We start from the raw sequence: 24,723 nt of genomic DNA, 5'->3' as shown, positions 1-24,723 counted from the left end.
GAAGTGATTGTGCAGTCGCCTACACTGATCACCGCTTGCTGCACCGACTTTCGGTTGTTGACAACAACAGCCTCAGTTTTGTGGTGAGCCAATTCCAGTTTCCTGGAGCTCATCCACTCCTCCACAATTGCGATCGAGTGGGCTGCAGTCAATTCCACTTCTTCGATCGATTCACCGTAGACCTCCAGCGTAATATCGTCGGCAAAGCCAACGATGACCACACCCGCCGGGAATTTTAATCTCAACACCTCGTCGTACATGACATTCCAAAACACCGGACCCAGGATGGAACCTTGCGGGACTCCTGAGGTTATGTGAAAGCACTTCCGACCCACATCTGTGTCATAGACTAATACCCGATTCTGGAAGTAACTTCCGAGAATCTTGTACAGGTACTCGGGTATCCCCAGACGCAGGAGCGCATCAGCAATAGCCGCCCAACTGGCACTATTAAATGCATTCCTTACATCCAGAGTCACTACTGCGCAGTAGCGAATACCCCTCCTCTTACGCTGGAGTGCTATCTCAGCGGTTTTCTTAACCGTCAGAATAGCGTCTACAGTGGACCTCCCTTTCCGGAAGCCGAACTGGTTGCCTGAGAGACCATTTACACCCTCGGTGTACCTCGACAGTCTGTTGAGGATGATCTTCTCGAGCACCTTCCCCGCCGTGTCAATCAAGCATATTGGTCTATACGCCGACGGGTCACCGGGTGGTTGCCCCGCCTTTGGCAATAGTACCAGGCTCTGCCTCTTCCACGCATCTGGAAATACTCCCTCGTCCAGGCATATCTGCATAGCAGATCTGAACATACCGGGAGCCTCCAAGATTGCGACTTTGAGGGCCAGGTTTGGAACTCCGTCCGGACCTGGTGCCTTCCCCATGCTTAGGGATTTTGCAATCCCTACAAGTTCCTCATCAGTTACTCTATCCTCATCGCCAGCCCCAATCCCCGGCTGTCCTACAAAAGGAGGCCATGGGCTAGGGTTGTGGCGCGGGAAGAGCCCCTCGATGATCCACTCCAGCATCTGTGGAGATTGCTCCGTAGGAGCAATTGCACCTCTTGTCTTCGCCATTACGATCCTGTAGGCATCACCCCACGGGTTCGCGTTGGCACTCTGACAGAGTCCCTCGAAGCAGGCCTTTTTGCTTGCCCTTATCTCAGACTTCAGCGCGACTTTGGCAGCGGTGAACACCGCCCGTCGTTCTTCACGCTCCTGCTCGGTACGTGCTCGCTGCATCCGTCTCCTGGCCCGTAGGCAGGCACGGCGCAGGTTCGCAATAGCTTGAGTCCACCAGTATGTCGGTGGTCTCCCATTCCTAGGGTGGACTTTTCTAGGCATGGTCGCATCGCATGCACGCGTAAGCACCGCTACCAGTTCGTCCCCGCTTAGGTCGAGTAGGTTACGCTCACGGCGGAGCGCCTCCCTAAGTACTTCATCATTGAAGTACGATGTCTTCCACCTACGAGGGCTTGGCCTTGACCTAGCCGCTTCCTCAGCCCGCTGCCTGCTGTTGTTGTAGTCGATACTGTAGCGAACCGCCAGGTGGTCGCTGTGAGTGTAGGCATCGTCTACCCTCCAGTTCGAACTACTCGTTAGGCCAGGACTACAAAAAGTAACGTCGATAATCGACTCCGCTCCGTTACGGCTGAAGGTACTTTTGGCACCAACATTAGCCAGATCGACATCTAGCACGGCCAGTGCCTCTAGCAGGATTTGACCTCGCTGGTTCGTGTTACGGCTTCCCCATTCCACGGCCCAGGCATTGAAGTCACCCGCTATTACAACTGGCCTTCGCCCTGTCAGCGCGGTCGTCATACAGTCCAGCATCTGCGTGAACCGCTCGGTCGACCAACTCGGAGGCGCATAGCAGCTACAGAAGAGGACCCCGTTTACTTTGGCGATCACGAAGCCCTCGTAGGTAGTAGACACCAACTGCTGGACAGGGTATTTACCCGTTGTCCATATCGCCGCCATTTTTCCGGATCCATCCACGACCCAGTTGCCGTTGCCGGCGGGTACTCGGTATGGGTCCGATATGATGGCGATGTCCGTCCCCCACTCAGCAACTGACTGGTACAGCAGTTGCTGAGCTACGTCACAGTGGTTCAGGTTCAGCTGCGTTACCTGCACTGTGACTTTTCGTTGATGGCTCGACGAAAAGATGCTTGATCAGTGCGATTTGAACCTAAGATCAGTCTTGCAGAACAACTGTGCGTTTACCAGCAACGATGAGACTGGTGTGCGGCTACAGCCAGTACGCAGTAATAAGTACTTAATTGGTTACATCTCATAATAGGACAGACCTTACCTATTTCGTTTAAGGCTCTTCAGTACATACCTACAACTTTAAACTAACTATTCGGGTACGTAACTAGTCATCAATGTTAACCTTCTCAAACGAAATTGATGAGGCTCCGATTACATCAGAATTTTGGCTGTTGTTTCAATTGGGTCCTGAAGGCCTGTCTCAATTTAAATAAATTTCAGTACCAAACGCTCAGAAACACATATTTTACTCAATTTCTTTGGTTTAAGTTCAAAAAACAATTGTTCCAGGTTTTTGAGATTTTGTTACACCTCTTGGTTCAAATTTTCCGTGTTCCTTCCGAAATGTCAGATAAAGACAACCCCAATCTTAAAAAGTTGGACACATGTGGCGTTTCTGTAGACTAAGTGAACGTCAAACATGGATCAGAAGTGTCAAGGTTCGAAGCCGTTATAAGGACGGGAAAATTTGCCAAAGTAGTAGCAAGAACGTACTCTATCGTACAGTTAACTCTCCCTTACTCGATATTCTGTATCTCGATATTTCCCCTAACTCGATGGAAGGCGCAGTTCCTTCAATTTACCATAGTTTGATCCCTCTCTAACTCGATGTTCCCCAACTCGATATGATCTGTTTGAGTTTCCCATGCAAGTTTACCTCTCTAACTCGATATTATCATGAAAAGTTTCAAATATTCTCCAAATGTTAATACATTTTATAAATTTGAATGTTATGGTTATGCTTGTAGTAAAATTAAAAGTTTTAACTTGTTCCATGGTTGTAAAACTTTAAATTCTTGTTGACTATTCAAAATGTGTAAAGTTGATGAATGTGTCAAAATTTTACTATTTTTCACGTTGCAATACCTATTCCGAATGTATTTTGTGAAATTTACAAAACTTTCATAATTTGAAAAATATATGTTCTGCATCTCGATACCTCCCTAACTCGATGGTCCCTTCAATATCGAGTTAGGGAGAGTTGACTGTATTATTCAATAAAACATAGTTTTATCAAAGTTTTAGGACCCTATTGGCTAGGAATAACCCAAGATGACCCATCCCCAAACTGTTAGTCATGGTTTGATGCGACAAGTGCCATTCCTAGGGGGTCTATAATAAGAGTCTAATAGCGAGCAATGGTACGATTGACTTTGTGTTTCACCGAGATAATCGGCTGCCTTTCTTCAGTCTGAAGGTGGAACATGTGGGGATCCAAACATGGCTGTCACAATGGCCAACTTAAGCCCCTAATCACGATTTCACAATCTTGAAGGTACGAAGTCGGTCTTGCAATTCTAAACTTTCTGCTAGTGCACACTTAACCCTTTCTTTCCCACAGCTTTGTTCGACAATTTAACTATCAAAATGGCGTTTCTAAAAAAAGTGCTTGAACAAAAGTTGTTCCAAATAAGCTATATTATTCAAATCCACAATAAAAAAAAATTGATTGTTTTTCAATAGTTAGTTGATTGTTTTTCAATAGTTTGACCCTTAGGTCACTTATTTTGATGTTTGATAATACAAATGAACATATAAATTTATTCCAATTATTATTGAGCTACTCGTACCATTTCGGCTTAGCCCGCGTTCGTTGAAAATCGGTGGATCACCTGTGCTACCATGGGAAAGAGAGAGTTAACTTAAAAATTACACTCCCATTTCATGCTTCTTGCGCGAGATTTGTGCCTTGAAACCGTTGGTGCATTTATTGAAGTTTGATTCCAAGCTGTTCCACCTTAAGCTGAGGCTGAATAAGGGTGGCATTTAATTATACATGAATCAACATTCAACACCAATATGGTTTAGCATTATGCGCCTCATATAGTGTATTCTGTAGTTCTATGGTACTTTAAATACATAAGTTTTTTTTCGTACTCAGATTGCAAAAAAACTTAATATTGATTTTTTCTGTTTCTGTTCGGAATGATCCTCTCCGACCAGTTTTTTTTATGTTTTGTGGTATACCCTTGTCCTTTGTACAGTGCATGTCGTTCTACTCCATTTCTATTGATAAAAAATGAATTAGTTGCTTTTTTATAGAATTCTTATTCTTCACCGTTTTGCAAACATCCTCTTTAGAAAAAGATATACCGTCAACGTACCAGTATCCGCTCATGTTCCAGTAGCCCGCTCACGAGTTCAAAAAGTAAGGTAAATAGAGTAAATATACAAAAAAATGTCCGCAGTATAATTCTATTTGTCGATTTGAATTGTATAGCAGCTAAAGTTTTCAAATTTACGTTGTTTTAACTTATATTTTTTCAATGTGAGCGGACTACTGGAACATGAGCGGAAACTGGTGCACTGATGGTACCTTTTGAAGAAAATAGTTCGTTACCATTAAACCTTCAAAAGCGACCTCCTCATTCTGGTTTGACCACTAAGCCGCTAAAATTAATTTTAGCGATGCAGTGGTACTCTAGCATATCAAGTTATTGCTTCTACTTATAAGGTCCGAAATAGTTTTTTTTACTGTGAACAGGTTTCATCATTCATTTTGGCACGGTAAATGGTTGGGCATGGCGTACCATTAGTACTCTTGTACCTGCTGGAATAAAATAGATCCCTTTGTGTGGTCCTTAGCCTGTTGCCCAGCAACTCCTATCCCTACCTCCTCGCGGTACTGGCCGGAGTGCGAGTAACCTAAGGGAAGATCGGATAATCAACCCCGGTGGGAACTCTGGTCGTATGCTGACAGGGAAGAAGTGGGGTTTACTTTTGCTTTTGCTTCTGCAAACGTGGAGCGTCTGTACTCCATGTTACGAGCGGCTCACAACAGCGTCTGTTCCCCATGTCAGGGGTGGCTGATCATAGTCCAAGTGCCAGAGAAGGACTCTAAGCTAAACTGCGCACTATGGCCCTCCGAACATTTAGGGGGAATGGTCCTCGGGAAATCTAGGGGATTGGCGTCAGGCCCTGCAAGCCAACCATAAAAATTAACAAGCACAGGAACGTCAACAGAATAATAAGGACCGGAACAATTGGCATAGACCAATGCGACGAAAAAGGACTAACGATTGGAAACTCGGTACGTGGAACTGTAAGTCCCTCAACTTCATCGGAAGCACCAGCATACTCTCCGATGCATTGAAGGACCGCTAGTTCAACATCGTAGCACTGCAGGAGGTGTGCTGGACAGGAGCAATGGTGCGAACGTTTAGAGGTAATCATACCATCTACCAGAGCTGCGGTAACACACACCAGCTGGGAACAGCTTTCATTGTGATGGGCGACATGCAAAAACGCGTGATCGGGTGGTTGCCGATCAATAAAAGAATGTGCAGGTTGAGGATCAAGGGCAGATTCTTCAACATTAGCATAATCAACGTGCACAGCCCACACTCCGGAAGCACGGATGAAGATGCATCACAGACAAACAGACGTCACACTCATCATTGTTTATCGACCACCTTTTCAACGATCGATTGAAATATATTGTAGTTGGCCAATCCACCGCCCGCAGCACTCGCATCGTTTTTGTTCGCGTTTGACGTTTACACACTACCGCCATCTGTTGGTCCATCGGCCAAGCACAACTATTTTAGCATTGGGCGTACATGTTTTCTCGACTATCATTTTGATCGCGATTTGTTCTAAGTGGTACGTATGTTTTTCTGTGGATGCATTTACATTGAACATGAATACGATCGCTGCAGCGCGCTGTCCAAGCCACGACGTTAAGATCATCATAGGAGATTTGAACGCTCAGGTTGGCCAGGAGGAGGAGTTCAGACCGAGAATTGAAAAGTCAGCCAACCGGCTGACGAACGGGAACGGCCTTCGACTAATTAATTTCGCTGCCTCCAAGAATATGGTCATTCGTACCACCTATTTCCAACATAGCCTTCCGTACCGAGACACCTGGAGATCACCACAGCAAACAGAATCGCAAATCGGCCACGTTTTGATAGATGGACGGCACTTCTCCGACATTATCGACTTCAGGACCTATCGTGGCGCTAACATCGATTTCGACCACTACCTGGTAATAGTAAAGCTGCGCCCAAAACTCTCCGTTGTTAACAACCTACGGTACCAACGCCCGCCCCGGTATGACCTTGAGCGATTGAACCAGCCGGATGTCGCCACAGCATACGTCGCCACAGCATCTCGAACAAACGTTGCCTGAAGAGGATTCGCTCGCCGAAACTCCTCTCGAGGACTGCTGGAGTACAATAAAAGCAGCCATCAACGTAGCAGGCGAGAACATTGTTGGGTACGCTGAACGGAGTCGACGGAACGATTGGTTCGACGAGGAGTGCCGAACAACTCAAGAATAACAAGGCGGCTGGGAAGGATGGTATCGGAGCGGAATTCATTAAGATGGGCTCGGAAAAGTTGGTCGCTTGTTGGCATCGGCTGATAGTCAGAATCTGAGAGACTGAACAGCTACCGGAGGAGTGGAAGCAAGCGGTTATATGCCCTATCTACAAAAAGGGCGAAAAGCTAGAATGTGAGAACTATCGAGCGATCACTATTCTAAATGCCGCCCACAAAGTATTATCCCAGATCATCTTCCGTCGTCTATCACCAGTAGCAAATGAGTTCGTGGGAAGTTATCAAGCCGGTTTCTTTAACGGCCGCTCGACGACGGACCAGGTCTTCACAGTACGGCAAATCCTCCAAAAATGCCGGGAATATCAGGTCCCTACGTATCACCTGTTCATTGATTTTAAAGCGGCATACGATAGTATCGACCGCATAAAGCTATGGAGAATCATGGACGAGAACAGCTTTCCCGGGAAGCTCACAAGACTGATTAGCGCAACGATGGATGGTGTGCAGAACTGCGTCAAGATTTCGGGCGAACATTCCATGTCGTTCGAGACCCGTCGGGGGCTAAGACAAGGTGATGGACTTTCGTGCCTGTTGTTTAACATTGCGCTAGAGGGTGTCATGCAGAGAGCCGGGTTCAACAGCCGAGGCACGATTTTCACAAGGTCCAGTCAGTTTGTTTGCTTTGCTGATGACATGGCTATAATCGGAAGAACATTTGAAACGGTGGCAGAAATGTACACCCGCCTGAAACGCGAGTCGGACTGATGGTCGAAAACAAAGTATATGCTGGTGGGCGGAACCGAACGTGACAGGGCTCGCCTAGGAACCAACGTTACAATAGACGGGGATACCTTCGAGGTGGTAGATGAATTCATTTACCACTATTTACCATTTTATGAACTCAAATGTAACAAACGCTGATTAGACCGGTGGTCCTTTACGGGCATGAAACGTGGACGATGCTCGAGGAGGACCTGCAAGCACTTGGAGTCTTCGAACGTCGGGTGCTTAGGACGATCTTTGGCGGTGTGCAGGAGAACAGTGTATGGCGACGAAGGATGAGCCACGAGCTCGCTGCATTCTACGGCGAACCCAGTATCCAGAAGGTGGCCAAAGCTGGAAGGATACGATGGGGCAGGGCATGTTGCAAAAATGCCGAACAGCAACCCTGCAAAGATGGTGTTCGCTTCGGATCCGATTGGTACAAGGAGTGGAGTGCAGTGAGCTAGGTGGGTGGATCAAGTGCGCATCGATTTCGCGAGCGTGGGGCATGACCGAGGTTGGAGAGATGCGGCCAGAATCAAGTATTGTGGCGTGAAATTGTTGATTCAGTGTTATCTGTTTAGATGTTAACTAAATAAATGAAAATGAATTGGGTAAAGGTTGATTAAAAAGGAAGTTAGGGTCTTTTTACCCGAGGGACCCACGAAAATGGCTCCAGACAGATAAACATTTCTAAAAAACATCAAAGATGAAGGAAATTGCCCAGATGATAACAGTTTGATTTTTTTTTTCCATAACTTCTATCTAGGTAACTTTGTAGATCCATTTTGTACTTCTTTCAGCATACATGAAAGGCCAAACTTGCATTGGGAACGCGTGCACGTTGAACCATGCGACCCAAGAAAGGATGCTGGGAATACTTTTAAGTCAGGGTTTGTTAGTATTTAAACTCTTCAGTAGTGTAGTTTTAACTTGCTCCTGGGATTTTTTTTACAAAGTAGGGAGACTTACGGCTTCGGCACCATTCGACTATTATCGGCAACTAAATTTCAAATTCCTCCTGACGAGATTTCCGAGACGGAACAAACAATATCGCCAGAGATGTCATCAATTGAAATGAACATTCCTTGTTGAGTGCTCGCCCGAGTCAGTCGACTATCGCGCTACGATCTACGATCAATCGAAAGTTGTTTTTTTAAAAGTGTTTTTCCCAAGTATATGGGTTTTTTCACTGGCCGATCATAACGCCGATATTGCACCCGCACAAGGAGCAGCTACCATTGGCCGAGCCCAGATTGGTAGACTGTACATCTTTAGCATCATCTTCACCAGCATCAACCGGTGGCGATAATACTACAAGAGGCATCATCAAATTCGATACACCACGTGGCAGAACAAAGGCGATCGGCGTCATCGTTTCATCGCATCAAAACAAGCTGCAAAAATAGAAGATCGCACCACGCCGGTACATCTGTCCTCGCAGTTAGAGCAGCAGAAAGGGGATTGTAGGTATTGTTCCTCCATCCGCATTACTTTGTCGCTGTTTGTCTCCGTTGTTAGAGTGATATTCTCACAGTGGTCCCGAAGTGCTCTTTCGCTCGATTAATTGGCATATTTTTGATAATTTTTTCAAAACATTTTGTGGGAGTAATATTGAAACACCGTGTGACACAGTGGTCTCAATTAATTAGTTTTTTTTATATTTTTTCGCTCTTTTTTTTTCTTAATATTTTTTTCTTCTCTGTAAATATATATATATATATTTTTTATTAGAAAATATTATTTTCTGTAAATATATTTATTTTCTTTATTATCATTTTTTGTTTCTCGTTAATTTTTTTTTCGTAATATTTTTTTTTTTTTCGTTAATACTTTTTTACACTATTAGGAATATCTCGCCAAACTTGTTGTAGTACGTGATTTGGTTTTTATTTAATTTCTTTGGCAAAAGTGTGATTAAATTAAGTGAAGTTAATTCGCTCATTAGCGCTGTGTTGACCTTCCTTTGCGGTAGAGCAAAAATTGCTCCGCAATGGAACCAAATGATACTGGCGGGGGCACGCCGGAATATTTAGTCTCTTCTGACGATGAGTTAGTTTTGGGTCAGATGAATAAAATTCTGAAAACCCAACATAGTGAGGCCATGGAGACCATCGATGATGGTACTCCTTCTCCTCCTTTATCTCCTTCATCTGTGCCTCCAGTACACTCAGGTACTGCATTGTCAGGAGATGTTACGGTTAATCTCTCTGTTCATGACTCACCGCATTCGTCTCAAAAGCAAACGGGTACAAATTCTGGTCTGCTCGGCAGTTCAAGCCAATCCCATGCGTTCTCCCCCTCTGGTTCCTCATCGAACCCGGCGCCCCCCCGCCATAAAGCTTACCCACCCGGATCTAAGGGTCCCTTTCTGGTTTTCTTTCGGCCCAAAGCGAATGGAAAACCGTTGAACAAACTCCAAATTGAAAGGGATCTGGCAAAATCGTTTCGAGGTATCCTCGAGATAGATTCACCCAGCCGTGATAAGTTGCGTGTCACAGTCAGTGATCGCGACCAGGCGAACAAAATTGCTGCCTTTGAGCTCTTTTTGATGGAGTACAGAGTCTACATTCCCAGTCGCGAGGTCGAGTGTTACGGAGTGGTCACGGAGCACAATTTGACTCGCGCAGACATCATGTCAGGAGCTGGTGGGTTTAAAAATCGTGCCGTTCCGCTGGCTCCTGTTCTTGATGCCAATCAAATGAACAAAATGTCGCCTGATGGCTCAAAACAGCCGTCAAATTCGTTCCGTGTAACCTTCTCCGGGTCGGCCTTACCAAGCGTCCTCGTGATTGGGCGTCTTCGGTTACCTGTTCGTCTTTATGTACCGACGGTTATGCATTGTGAAAAGTGCCGGCAGTTGGGCCACACTGCACCTTACTGCAGCAACAAACCACGTTGTAGTAAGTGTGGCGAACAACATGCCGAAGGTTCCTGCAATATGGAGCCAAAATGTACCTCTTGCGGCCAAGCTCCTCACGAACTCAGTGCATGCCCGAAGTACATAGAGCGGGAGAAACATACCATAAACTCCCTGAAACAGCGGTCCAGGCGTTCTTATGCAGATATGCTGAAAAAGATCGCTCCGACTGTTGCTCCATCGGCCCATACCATTCAAAGCAACAATATCTTCGCATCTCTGCCGGATAACGATCAATGCTCTGACTCTGAGGATGGAGAAGAGTATACAATAATTGAGACAGGGACGAAAAGGAAGCGTGCGGTTACAAAACGGCGCTTGAAGCAACAGGCTTCTCAGAACGTCCCTGTTGATCAAAACGCTTCTTCAAAGCCTTTGACAAAATCAAGAAATGGCGGAAACACCAAAAAGGGGTCACCTCCAGGCTTCAAGTTTTCAGCTGGAGAATTTCCGTCACTTCCGGGAACATCTAAAACCCCAGTTGTCCCAGTTTTTTGCCCAGAAGAACAACCAATTCGTCAGCAGGAGCAAAATAATGCTTCCGGAAAACTGACTCTTTCTGGGATAGTGGATTTCATTTTCGAAATGTTTCAATTCTCACCCGAAACGAGGAACCTGCTCAACATGGCACTTTCCTTGGTGAAACCTTTCCTGAAGCAAATAGCTTCAAAGTGGCCGATTCTTGACTCGTTCATATCTTTCGATGGCTAATATGGTCAATGAGGTCGGAGATATGATCGAAGTACTACAGTGGAATTGTAGAAGTCTTATGAAAAATATGGAGGCATTCAAATTTTTAGTACACAGCACTCGCTGCGACATATTTGCTCTCTGTGAAACATGGCTCACTTCTGATAAAAATATCTCTTTCCACGATTTTAATATTATTCGTCTGGATCGAGGGGATGGATATGGAGGGGTGCTCTTAGGGATTAGCAAGCTTCACTCCTTTTATAGAATCGATTTCCCCTTGATGACAGGCATTGAAGTAGTTGCATGTCATATTACAGCCCGAGGTAAAAGCCTCAGCATAGCCAGTGTGTACATACCGCCAAACGCTAGAATGTCTCGCAGAGACTTAGCGGCAATATGCGAAGCTATGCCTGCGCCATGGTTGGTCCTAGGAGATTTTAATTCTCACGGTACAGCCTGGGGGTCACCGAGGGACGACAATCGCGCAACCTTAATATATGATCTTTGCGACTACTTCAATCTGACAATTTTGAACACTGGGGAAGCAACACGAATAAAACCTCCAGATCCTCCTAGTATGTTAGACCTCTCAATCTGTTCGAATTCATTATCATTGGATTGCATGTGGAAAGTAATTCAGGATCCCCATGGTAGTGATCACCTGCCTATCAAAATTTCAGTTACCAATAATTCGTGTCGAACACACCAGATCGACGTAGCGTATGACCTCACGAAGCATATCGACTGGGGAAAATACGCTGAAGCGATCTCCGTAGGTGAGCAATCGGTCGATATACTTCCTCCGCTGGAAGAATATCAATTCTTATCCGCGTTGATTATAAACAGTGCTCTTCAAGCTCAGCGTAAACCGGTTCCAGGATCTTCAGTACGACGTCGGCCGCCCACCCCGTGGTGGGATGGCGAATGCACCGGAGTCTATCGCGAAAGATCAGATGCGTTTAAAGAATATCGGAAACGTGGCACTCGCGATAACTACGATCGGTATTGTTCTCTTGACCGCAAGTTCAAGAGCCTCGTGAAAGCGAAGAAACGCGGTTACTGGAGAAATTTCGTCAACGGATTATCACGGGAAACGTCGATGCAAACCCTGTGGACGGTCGGTAGAAGAATGCGGAACGTACAATCGGCAAACGAGGATCGTGAAAGCTCTTCTCGATGGATATTTGATTTCGCGAAAAAAGTTTGTCCGGACTCTGTCCAAGTTCAAATGACTATTCGTGATTATCCAGAAGAAAGGAATGCAACGGACTCAACTTTTTCGATGGTAGAATTCTCACTTGCTCTCTTTTCATGTAATAATTCTGCCCCGGGTATGGATAGAATTAAGTTCAACTTGCTGAAAAACCTCCCAGACGTCGCAAAGAGGCGCTTGTTGAACTTATTCAATGTATTCTTGGAGAGCAACATTGTTCCGAATGATTGGAGACAAGTGAGAGTTATTGCCATCCAAAAGCCAGGAAAGCCCGCGTCGGATTACAACTCGTACCGTCCTATTGCGATGTTGTCGAGTCTCCGAAAGTTGTTAGAGAAGATGATTCTCTTTCGACTGGACAAATGGGTTGAATCGAATGGCCTTCTCTCAGATACTCAATTTGGATTCCGCAGAGGCAAAGGAACGAGCGATTGTCTTGCGTTGCTTTCTACTGAAATTCAACTGGCCTACGCTCAAAAAGAACAAATGGGCTCAGTCTTTTTGGATATTAAGGGGGCTTTTGATGCAGTTTGCGTTGATGTCCTTTCAGACAAACTCCACGAGTGTGGACTTGCCCCGATTTTGAATAACTACTTGTACAATTTGTTGTCAGGAGAAGCACATGTTTTTTTCACATGGAAACTCAACAACTTCTCGAATAAGCTACATGGGTCTCCCCCAGGGCTCATGTTTAAGCCCTCTTCTTTACAATTTTTACGTAAGAGATATTGATGATTGTCTCATGGGAAATTGCTCGCTAAGACAGCTTGCGGATGACGCCGTTGTTTCTGTTACAGGACCAGAGGCGGACAATCTGCAAGGACCATTGCAAGATACTCTGGACAATTTGTCCGCTTGGGCGGTGAAGCTGGGTATCGAATTCTCTCCGGAGAAAACCGAGTTAGTTGTCTTTTCTAGAAAGCGTGATCCGGCGCAGCTAGAACTTCAGTTTATGGGTAAGGCACTGACTCAAGGTTTATCGCATATGTATTTAGGGGTCTGGTTTGATTCTAAATGCACCTGGGGAAAACAAATAAGGTATTTGTATCAGAAGTGCCAGCAACGAATCAACTTCATGCGTACACTCACAGGAACATGGTGGGGAGCCCACCCGGACGATCTGATAAAGCTATATCGTACAACGATTTTGTCGGTTCTTGAATACGGTAGTTTTTGCTTCCAATCCGCCGCGAAAACACACATTCTGAAGCTCCAGCGTATTCAGTATCGCTGTCTTCGGATCGCGTTAGGTTGCATGAATTCGACTCATACCATGAGTTTAGAGGTATTAGCTGGAATACTGCCTTTATCAGATCGGTTCGTGGAATTGTCGTTAAGGTTCCTCATCCGCTGTGAAGTGTTGAACCCGTTGGTAATTGAAAATTTTGAGAAGCTAATCGAACGAAATCCTCAAACAAGATTTATGACATTGTACTACGCGTACATGACTCTGGAGGTTAACCCTTCTTTGAATCTTCCCAATTACGGTTGCTTCCCTGACTTCTCAAGTTCTGCTGTAGTTTTTGATCTGACCATGAGACAAGACATCCGTGGAATTCCAGATCTGCTTCGTTCGGAGCAAATGCCAAAAATTTTTGCTAGCAAGTTCGGTCACATCAGCTGCGAGAAAAGGTTTTACACCGACGGGTCAAAAACGAATGATTCCACTGGATTTGGTATGTACAATGAGTTTGATAGCGCCGCATATAAACTTCAGAATCCTTGCTCCGTATATGTCGCGGAATTAACGGCTATACATTACGCATTAGAGCGAATTGCCTCTCTTCCCTCTGATCAATATTTCATTTTTACGGATAGCCTTAGCTCCATAGAGGCTATACGTTCAATGAGGCCGGTGAAGCACTCCCCGTATTTTCTCAGTGAAATACGATCTAAATTGAGTGCTCTATCGAATGATTCATACACTATCACCTTGGTTTGGGTCCCTTCACATTGCTCGATCCCGGGCAATGAGAAAGCGGACTCGCTCGCCAAGGTGGGCGCTATGGAAGGTGATATTTTTGACCGACAAATTGCCTTCAATGAATTTTTCTCAATTGCTCAATTGTTGCAATGCATTGGTCAGCTTGCAACAAAAATGGGATGCCGGAGAATTGGGCAGGTGGTTACATTCCATTCTCCCGCAGGTATCGAAGAAGCCGTGGTTCAAGGGGTTGGACTTAAGTCGAGACTTTATTAAGGTAATGTGTCGACTTATGTCCAACCACTACTCTCTAGTCTCTCACTTCTATCGAATAGGGCTCACAGATAGCAATCACTGCAGCTGCGGTGCAGGTTACCAAGATATCAACCACGTAGTTTGGGACTGCCCCGAATACGGTTTTGCCAGATCTGATTTTTTTGCATCCCTCAGGGCCCAAGGGAAACCAGAAAAGGAAGACATTAGGGATGTGTTGGGTAAACTTGACCTTGTGTACATGAAGCTTTTGTACGATTTTTTGAAACAAGCTAACATCTGTGTTTGATTCCCCCATCTCGTCGGTCTACTTGTCCACCTTGTATCCCCTCGAAATTCGTCTTGTTGTATCGTTACAGGTTGTCATTGTCCACTCCACGTTCGACCAGCAGCAAAGCAAACACCTCGTCACATCTTCAAGCTGCTGAATGTCAACGGAACGATCCCATTGTCCTATCCCTTCCTTGGAATTATTGTTACCCCTAACCTCGACCAAACCGCGAGTTTTACGGTTCCCCAAAACTAACATAGTATATTAAGAAAACATCATGAAATTGTTAAAACAATCAAAAGAAGTCGGCTCCGTAATGCCTAATGGCGCATGAGCCTAGCAAATAAAGATTAAGTAAAAAAAATTGAAATGAACACGCCTCATAATGCGACTGATTTGGACCTGCCGAAGAGATTCGACTGATGCTCTTATGGGAAAGCTGCCGACGATAGTTATTCTGACAAGAGATGTTCGCAGCGTTGTAAAAACGTTTCCAAAAACATTGTAACACTTCAGTCGTCGCGCTGTTGTATTTTGTACAACACTGTTGAAAAAACCTCGCTTTCGTTCACAACAACAGCGTGGTTCTCTGACGGTGGCAAACTGCGCGACGAATGGAAGGTTAACAAGTATGTCGGTGTGAATCGATAGAAGATTGAGCAGCGCATAAATGTAAACAGACAAACACGTAATTTGTCTGCTGATGCTCGAGAAAATTACAAAAGAAGTGCGGCATCGGCTTAGACTGCCGACGATACGTAATACGTACACACAAAAATGCTTTAAATTCTTCCACAAATTGCTCAAGCAAGTCCTCAGTTCTGCTGGAATTTAACCATTACTTTTTCAGAGTTTTCTAGGGTTTTTTTTTTGTTAAATTGTTATTTAGGACTTCTTTTAGAGTTCTTCCAGTAATTTATATTACGATGTCTCTAGGTTTTTTTTTCGAAAATACCTCCATTGATTGTTTTAGAAATTTATCCAGAGATTGTTCAATAAATTCAAATAAAATCTTAAAATTTATCTTTATAAATTCATCCAGTGTATCTTACATTGACCGCATTGGGAGTTAACAATTTTTAGTTCATTCATATTTCAATCTGGAATTTCTCAAAGTAAACCCACACCCGATTCTGTTTTTGCACGGATTTTTGGTCAAAATCTTATTTTTGCATGAAACGTCGAGAAATGGTGTTGCGGTTTTTGAAATTTTGAACTGAAAACTTTTTTTGCACGGTACGCATCCCCCGTGCAAAAACAGAATCGGGTGGATTGGAATTATTTCAGAGATTTTTAATGCTTAAGAAATTTATCCAAGCATTCTTCAGGTATTGGTATTGATGGAATTCTAGAATGCATTTTCTTGCTAATCTTTGGACCAAGCATTTAAAGAGTTTGCTGGAGTAGACTCTGGAGAAAATCATGAGAAAAACTCTAGATAAATCTCTGGAGGTACTTTATGAAGAATCGATAAATAAACTTATGGAGAACTTCTATAGGAATTTATGTACGAACCCCGACAAGATCTGCTAGGGGAATTCATGGAGTAATGACATAAGTAATTGATGATAAAAGTCAGGAAAATATCCTAAAGGTTTTCTTTAAACTGCTCGGTTTGCTGAGGTGACAATTTATTTTAAAAAAACCTCAATGGTAATTTGGTAGAAAAAAATGAATTTTAGTGAGCCATCTTCAGGAGTGACAAAATGTTTAGAAAATCTGGTCAAAGTAATGACGGGTCACTGCAGAGACTGGCCCAGCTCAGTAAGGGAGAAAACTAAAGTTGTATAATTCCACGGGGCAAACCCCGAGGATTATTCCTTAGGGTTAGAGGAATTTTTCCTGAAAATTTCAGCTTAATTGGTCGTTCCATGAGCTGGCGCATTTGAATGCAAGTTAATATGGGATTTCCAGCTCAAACAAATGGGAAACATCACATCATCTACTGTTTCGCTCATCAACATTGTTGATCGCGTTGAATTGAACCCAGAATGTCTAAAACTCTACTTGATACCATAGCGAACAATATTGTAAAAACTTGTAACATGATTAAAATTGATAAAGATCTTTTACCTATCTGAAGTAGATCTGCAATATACTGCTCTGTATTTCTTCAACATAGCATGATGATTACCACTAGGCGCATCATAGCCACCTATGACGCTGGGCGAGCTGCTGCGCAAGGTGCATGCATAATGTGATTGTACGGGAGTTCTGATCTAAGCCTAACTTTCAATAACTGAAATGTTGATGAAAATGAGCTTGATTCCAGATACAACCTTCTGCAATTATGTCCATTACGGTATCAACGAATGTATTTGTCATTCTGGGTCCAATTTAATACGATCAACTAGTATACGGAACGAAACAGTGACAAAGGGTCAATTTTCAATATATTTGAAACGAATATCCCATCCGAACATCGAATTTAATGCGCGAGCTGGTGGAGCAACTAATTAAGTTGACATTTTGAGAGAACTATTTTCTTACCCTAAGGCACTTATCTAGCGGGGGCCAGTCTACTGCAGATACAATAATAGAGCTAGTAGACACCTTCAGCATGGCTTTGCTTTGTAGCCGCGGGCTCTAACGGCTAAAGAAGGCCCAGCCTAATATTTTAAGAAAAACAAAATATTATGTTATGTTTAAGGTGAAACAGCATGGAATCAAAATTCAATAATGTTCCAACATTTTGAAGGCACAAATCTCACGAAAGAAGCATCAAACTACAGTTAAATTTCTATTTTAGCTTAGTGCACTAGCAGAAAGCTTAAAATAAGAATATTGACTTTGTATGTTCATTATTTCAGCAGATTTGTGCGTTCGAAATCGTGAGTAGGGGCATAAGTCGGCCATTGTGCCTGCCATTTTGTGGAAACCTCCCTCCATTTTAAGGATGATGTTTTTACCCATTGCATTGTGGTATGAAGCTACATTCTTTTTAGTTTGTTATTTGACAAAGAAAACTCCTAATAATTAACTGAGGAATTACTCATTCAATACTGAACTGAAAAGAGGGACGTAAGAAGAAGTGTTTTTTTTTTATGTCCAACTACACATCACTTAGCAGAACATGGAAATCCCCAAAGCAGCGAATCCTAACTGCCCTTGCCTCATTGTACCTACCTTAGTCGTTGTAGCCGGAGTCGTACTAGTAGTAGAAGTAGTGGGGACCGTTGTGTTAGTATCCGATACCGGCGTTGCTGTCGAAGTATCCGTCGCTAGTGGCGGTAGTGCTGCGAAATAAAAGTACAAACGATGCATTCAATATTCCGGGAATATAAATGTTGCCGTTACATAGTGGGAGGTATTCAGTTCGAATGTATGAAAAGGCCAAGGAGAAATTTTCTGCTTTCGTCGTGCGCTGGAGAAAGACCAATAATGCAATCAACGCTCAGAGCGTGCCTTCCCAACGCCAGTAATTGAACACAATTGCCCCGTAGAGGAACGTCATCACCGAGTCCATTCGAATGGCGCAGAGTGACATGTTATCAATACGTATTTCTAATGAGCCCGGTAATTGAATTCCTCGATCGCACCGGATTTCGCCCGTCTTATCAGTTCATTCTAATGTCAATTTCTGATTGTTTCGCATTGCAGTGGTCTGATCGGTCCTCGAGTCCCACACATAAATCACAGCAATTTCAATCTCAATCTAATTGAATTATACGAGGGGAGCAATCGCGGCCCGATGAACCAAAACGTCGTAAATCAGCACTTTTTGTGCGGCTGCAGAAGAAATAAGATGACGAGAGTCTTCAGATTTCAAATGCATGCAAAGCTACTGATAAAGCTATTGCTATAAGTGGCAGAAAGTGTGAACATTCAACACCCGTGCTGCTACCGAGTAAGGAGCTTGCAGTGTGTTGGTATCATTGCTCTTTAGAGTACGTGCCTGCTGATTATTGGCGAACGCAGTTAAATGCGGAGTCGTCTTTCTAAAACAGCTAACTGCTGGTGCACTGTGGGTAATCGGTTGAAATATTGCGGCAAAATGTGAAAAATACAACATTTTATGTCTTCTTTGCTTTGTAGTCAGCGATTAAAAGGTTACATCAAGTTGTACATTTTACGCTCTTATTGTAGCAAGAGAAATTTTCGCGTTTATTATCATAGGGGCGGTCCATAAATTACGTAAGACAATTTTCGGGGTTTTTCAACCACCCCTCCACCCCCCATGATAAGATTTATTGTATGAAAATCTAAAATAAATTGTATAGCGCGTAATAAATCTCTCCGTCTGTGAAACATATCACCTTCCCAATACTTTACTTTGGTACACCTCCAACGATTATCAAGCAACTAGAGTGTCCATTTCCCGACCAACCAGCCGAGTGGAAGTTTAACAACTACCGAAAAGCTAAACATTCCATATAGTTTGCAATTGGAATAAATGGACAAATTGATGTGAAGTTTTGCGAAAAAGTTACACGTCTTCTCAGTGAGAATCGAACTCACGACTCCCTGATCTCTAGTTAGGGCGCGTTACCCCTACGCCATGAGAAAAATAAACAGGAATTAAAATCACTTGTCTTGGATCGAAATCCGCACACTCGTGATTCAAAATCCGTACAGCTGCCCGACATTTAAAACTTAAATGCTGAATACCTCGATTTTATCTTAGTCTTTTAATTGCAAGTGAGCATCAAACTTCAAAATGATGCTTCCGGCAGCATTCTGAATATGACGCACTGACCACTCTATAGTAGATTCCAGGTGCCCTAAGGAAAGTGGCCAATTAGGAACATATTTGGAACCATGTACATCAAACTTCAAGATTTTTGAATGTGATAATTTCGGAAGCATTTCCAGAACTAGACTTTACTTACTTATTGGTCCTGGGCACCCATTCTGGTGCATAGGGCCGACGTGAAAGATTTCCATCCTGGGCGATTACCAGCTATCGCCTTTACCTGCGGCCAGGTCAAATTGCTGTCGACTTCTTTTATTTCTTTGTTGAGGCTGCGCCGCCATGATCCTCTGGTTCTGCCTCTGCTGCGATGTCCTGCTGGATTCCATTCCAGCGCTTGTTTGCAGATTTCGTTTCCGCCCCGACGTAGAGTGTGGCCGACCCACCCCCACTTTCGTTGTCGAATTTCGGTTTGTATCGGTTGCTGGTGGCACCGACGATGGAGGTCAGCATAAGAAATCCAGTTGTGTGGTCACCATGCCCGAATTGTATACCGCAGGCATCTGTTGATGAACACCTGCAGCCGTTGAGTGTTCTCCGCTGATACACACCACATTTCACTGGCGTATAACAGCACAGATTTGACATTGGAATTGAATATTCGAATTTTGGTGCGTTGACTAATCTGACTGTTCTTCCAAATATTTCTTAAGCTCGCAAAAGCAGCCCTCGCCTTTTTGATCCGTGCACCTATGTCGATCTTGGTACCGCCGTCAGACGCCAGTTGGCTACCAAGATATTGGAAGTTTTCGACGTTCTCCACTGTTTGCCCGGCTACTGTAAAGCTGGAAGGGCCGGCCGTGTTTACATCCAACGATTTGGTCTTGTTGACATTGATGTTGAGACCTGCCGCTGAGAAGCGTTCGGCAAGATCGTCTAGCTTACTCTGCATATCAGAACGCCGTTGAGCTAGTATAGCAATATCATCAGCCAAATCGAGATCATTTAAGTGCTCCATAGTAATAGGCTGCCACAGTAGCCCACGGTTTTTTTCACGGTCAATGGCGCCTATCATGATCTCGTCAATTACGATGAGGAACAGTAGTGGTGATAGTATACATCCTTGCCTCACTCCAGCTACAACCCGGATGGGTTCAGACAAGACCCCGTTGTATAATACTCTGCACGTAAAGGCCTCGTACTGCGCTTCGATGAGGCCGATGATTTTATCAGGAACACCCTTGCGTCTCAGGGCACCCCACATATTTTCGTGATTGAGTCGGTCGAAAGCTTTTTCGTAGTCAATGAATACCATATACAGGGACTCTTGGAATTCATTGACTTGCTCCAAGATGATACGAAGCGTGACAATATGGTCCACACAGGATCGTCCGGCACGGAATCCCGCTTGCTGTCGACGGAGATTCGCATCGATCTTCTCCTGGATCCGGTTTAGGATCACTTTGCATAGAACTTTGAGAACAATACATAGCAACATGATGCCCCGCTAACTATCGCATACAGTGAGGTCACCCTTTTTGGGTACCTTCACTAACACGCCTTGCATCCAGTCGGCCGAAAAAGTCGCGGTGTCCCAGATATTGCGGAATAGTTGATGCAACAGTTGAGCGGATATTGCGGGGTCTGCTTTGAGCATCTCGGCTGATATGCGATCGATCCCAGGGGCTTTGTTGGATTTCATACTTTGGATGGCTATTTCTATCTCATGCAGTGATGGAGCTTCGGTGTTAACGCGACTAATACGCCGAACCCTAGGCGAATCATGCTGAGGTGTTGGTGGCCGGGTTGACACTTGGAAAAGTTGTTCGAAGTGCTCAAACCAGCACCCATCTGGTCTGTGGGGTCGGTTAACAGTTGTCCAGTCGTGTCTTTCACGGGCATCGTCGTATTCATCTTTGCCCCGCTAAGGCGTCGTGAGATATCGTGGAGAAGACGAATGTCGCCGGTTGCTGCGGCTTTCTCACCTTCGTCAGCAAGGGAGTTCGCCCACGCTCGTTTGTCCCATGAGCGCTTAACTTCCCTTTCTAGAGCCGAGTATCGTTGACGGGAAAGTGCCTTGGCTCATCTGGTTTTCGCCCGCTCTATCGCGGCTTTGGCTTCTCTCCGCTCCTCTATCTTGCTCCAGGTTCCATCGGTAATCCACTGTTTTCTCCGAGTGCGTAGCTCACCCAGATTATTTTCGCTGGTCGTGATGAAGGCATTCTTGATGGCGGTCCATTGCTCTTCTACGCTGCCACCTTCCGAAATATTAGCAGCACAAGTCTCCAGTTCTTCGACGAAGGACCTTTTCACTGTGGCATCTTCCAGTCGGCGTGTGTTAAATCGACGTCCGACTCTTTCCTCCTGTCGACGAATCCGCGCAATGCGCAGACGCACCTCGCCGATGAGGAGGTGATGGTCGGATGCGATGTCAGCGCTACGTTTATTCCGCACATCAAGAGGGCTCCGTTTCCACTTTCGGCTGATACAGATGTGATCAATTTGATTTTCGGTAAAGCCGTCATGGGAGACCCACGTGATCTTGTGAACCGGACGATGGGGGAAGAGCGATCCCCCGATCACCATGTCGTTATTGCCACAAAACTCTGCCAACAGTTCTCCGTTTTCGTTCATTTCTCCGAGACCATGGCGTCCCATGACAGGCTCATAGCTCGAGTTGTCGGATCCGATCTTCGCATTGAAGTCGCCCATGTAGATCTTGATATCACCCTTCGGAATCTTATCCACGACAGCATTGAGTTGACTGTAAAACTTCTCTTTGTCCTGCAATTCGGCAGCATCCCAGAACCACCGACTGCCATGAACACTCTATAGTAGGTTCCAGGTGCTTCGGGGGATGTGGCCAAATAAAAACATGTCCGGAGTCACATCAATATGGGTATCAAATATTAAGGTGTTCGAAGGTGATGCTTCCGAAAGCACTGTATAGTAGGTACCCCGATGGAAGTGGCCAATTTCACACATGTTCGGAATCATATCAATTTGGGTAACAAAGTTTAATATTTATAAAATGCATGCTTCCGGAAGCAGTTTTAGAATCACCGTCCATGGACAGTAGGTTATGTGTGCCTTAGAGGATGTGGAGCATTTTCAGAATCACAAGATGTAATAACCACTCTATAGTAGATTCAAGGGGCTTCTAGAGAAGTGGCCAATTCGGAACATGACCACATCACCCGGGGCACTTGTAACCTGCTATACAGTGGTCTAGCAGCCGCTGATTCTGAAAATGCTACCGAGAGCTTTACCTTCCAAAATCTTGAAGTTTGACTCCCATATTGATATGGTTCCAGACATGCTACTAATTGGCCACTTCCCCAAGGGCACCTGGAGCCTGCTATACAGTGGTCCGTGCATCTAATGGTGCTGCCGAAAGCATTATTTTGAAGTTTGATGCCCACTTGGATATAGCTACGGATAAAATTTAAATGATTGGAAATACAAACATGACTGATCATATTTTTCGGAACCAGTTCTACGGAAATGGCCATATTTCGGAAGATTTTCAACGAATCTTAATGCGTCCACAGGCATTCGACTTCCTATTAGTTTCAGTTTCTAAGAAAATTGTAAACATCTATACAACTTCATACGGCACAAAAATACAAGCGACAAAAAAAAAATCATTTGGACATGATCTCGGAATATTCGGAACATCTCCGGTGTCCGATGGCCAATTTGCATGGCCAAGCAAGTTCCTAAAACTAGAATAAATTTGCCGTCGACTGCTTCTGGATGCATCGTAAAGTATAAGCATTTGAGTTTAGGCAAAATTTATACCGCACCTCTGACGATGATTTTCTAAATAGCTAAAGTATTTGCAGTTTTCGGAAATTATTGGCCATTGTACACTGCTTCATCATGATCAACAGTAAGTTGGTTCAGAAAAAGTGCGAATTTGACTATTAATATGTTGGAATCTATTCTCACTCTTCTTAGCAAATCACTAAGAAGGCACACAAACAAATCATCACAATGATGAGCGGTCACATTTTGATTTTTACAATTTTCAAATCATGGCCTACTTGAATCAAATTAGCATTAACAACAACTTATAACTTATTGTAATTAGATGGGTAATTTTTAAACTGTATTATTATTCATTTTAATATTAGAATTATAAAAAGCAATCAAGAAGTGGGCGGATTTCGGTCCTACAAGGAATGTGCTATCCATTTTGACCACAGAATGACCCATGTTCGCCCACAGTGCACTGTTGCATACAGCCGCATGATATACCCGCACCCATATACGATAGCCTGACACCAGACCGTATGAATCATGCATTCATTTCCCTACTCCTCATACAATTGTAAGGCATGTTGCGTTGCGATTTATCAAAAGACTGAAAAAATACCCTTGACACAATGCCTTACATTCCGAGAACTAAACGTAGTCCGGACACTTCAGAGAAACTTACCGGTGGAGCCGCTCGTTTGTCCGGCAGCCCAGGAAACTGCTAGGACGGCAAACGCCAGCAACACGTAGCGCAACTGGGACATTATTATTCCTCCGGAGGATCAGTCGATTCTGATTTCGATTCTGGCACCCGTTGATTCCCGTCTTTAGAAAAAGGAAATCGATCGATCGACTCTGATACGACGATAATCCGCCTGCCTAGTAGAGATAATTCTCCGGACAACACAATAGCACGCCGAATAGGAAAACACGCAAAAGCTACTGTCCAATCGATCAACAGCAAACTTCTGCTCTTTCGAATTCGCAAACTGCACGCGGAAAACCCAACACAAATTACACTAGAAGAAGTACAGAAACGTAATTAACACCGAGATTCTTCGTTACTGCTCTGTTGTTTTTTCTTTTGCTCCGATCGTCTCCAAAATGACGGGCAGCTTTTTCCTTTCGACTTTGGGGGATTTTTATGCGATTATTTTCTTCTGACACTGCTGACTGCAATCACACAACTACTCACAATAGATTGCTCACCGTTCACTTTGACCACCAGCCAGAGGCAAGTGCGATGTGGTTTGGGTTCTCTTTCTTGCTACTTTGTGGCAGGATTGAATCAGATCGCTCCGTCCCGCTTACTCACTGCTTTGTTTTCAGCCGTCAGCGATAGCGGTACTTTTTCGGTGTGATGGCGACGAGAAAAGTGAGAAGGATTTTAAGAAAGTGAGAGAGGTTGTTCGATGCGACATTTTGATGTGAATCGATAAAGAAGATTATCGAAGAGTGTTTTCAGCAGGGCAGCCGTTACAGGGTTGAATTCAAGAATGTTCACGGAAAATATTAGTTCACGCAACAAGTTGCAGCATCATTATTAAAAGACAAAAAGACAAAAGAAAAAAAAAATCGAATGGCGTACAATTTGAGGGTATCTAAATCATACAGAAGGATACATCCACCATTGTCTTCAATTTTCTCAAAATTGTTGTGCAATGATTCATTACGCAACCCAAAATAGTTGTGTAATCAATAAAGTGTTGTTTAAAAGTCATTGCGCA

At 44.2% G+C, this 24,723-nt stretch overlaps 1 protein-coding gene across 2 annotated transcripts in view; it reads right to left on the bottom strand.

Annotated features, from left to right (window-relative positions):
- The window catches only part of LOC110678838 (integumentary mucin C.1-like), a 42,312-nt gene that overhangs the window by 4,262 nt on the left and 13,327 nt on the right, over nucleotides 1–24,723 (bottom strand). The window contains exons 1-2 of one of the 2 annotated variants that reach the window (XM_021852319.1): nucleotides 23,679–24,325; nucleotides 17,734–17,843 (exon numbers count right to left, since the gene is read on the bottom strand). In XM_021852319.1, the coding sequence (XP_021708011.1) occupies nucleotides 17,734–17,843; nucleotides 23,679–23,760 (192 nt within the window). In that variant the 5' untranslated portion in view covers nucleotides 23,761–24,325. Of the gene's footprint in view, nucleotides 1–17,733; nucleotides 17,844–23,678; nucleotides 24,326–24,723 lie in introns of those variants that run through there. The other variant, XM_021852320.1, reaches the window with a different exon arrangement.

The sequence above is a fragment of the Aedes aegypti genome, chromosome 3 (assembly GCF_002204515.2).
Source record: "Aedes aegypti strain LVP_AGWG chromosome 3, AaegL5.0 Primary Assembly, whole genome shotgun sequence".
Lineage (NCBI taxonomy): Eukaryota > Metazoa > Arthropoda > Insecta > Diptera > Culicidae > Aedes > Aedes aegypti.
The sequence above is the reverse complement of the archived record's forward strand: the minus strand, read 5'-3'. Positions and strand labels throughout refer to the sequence as shown.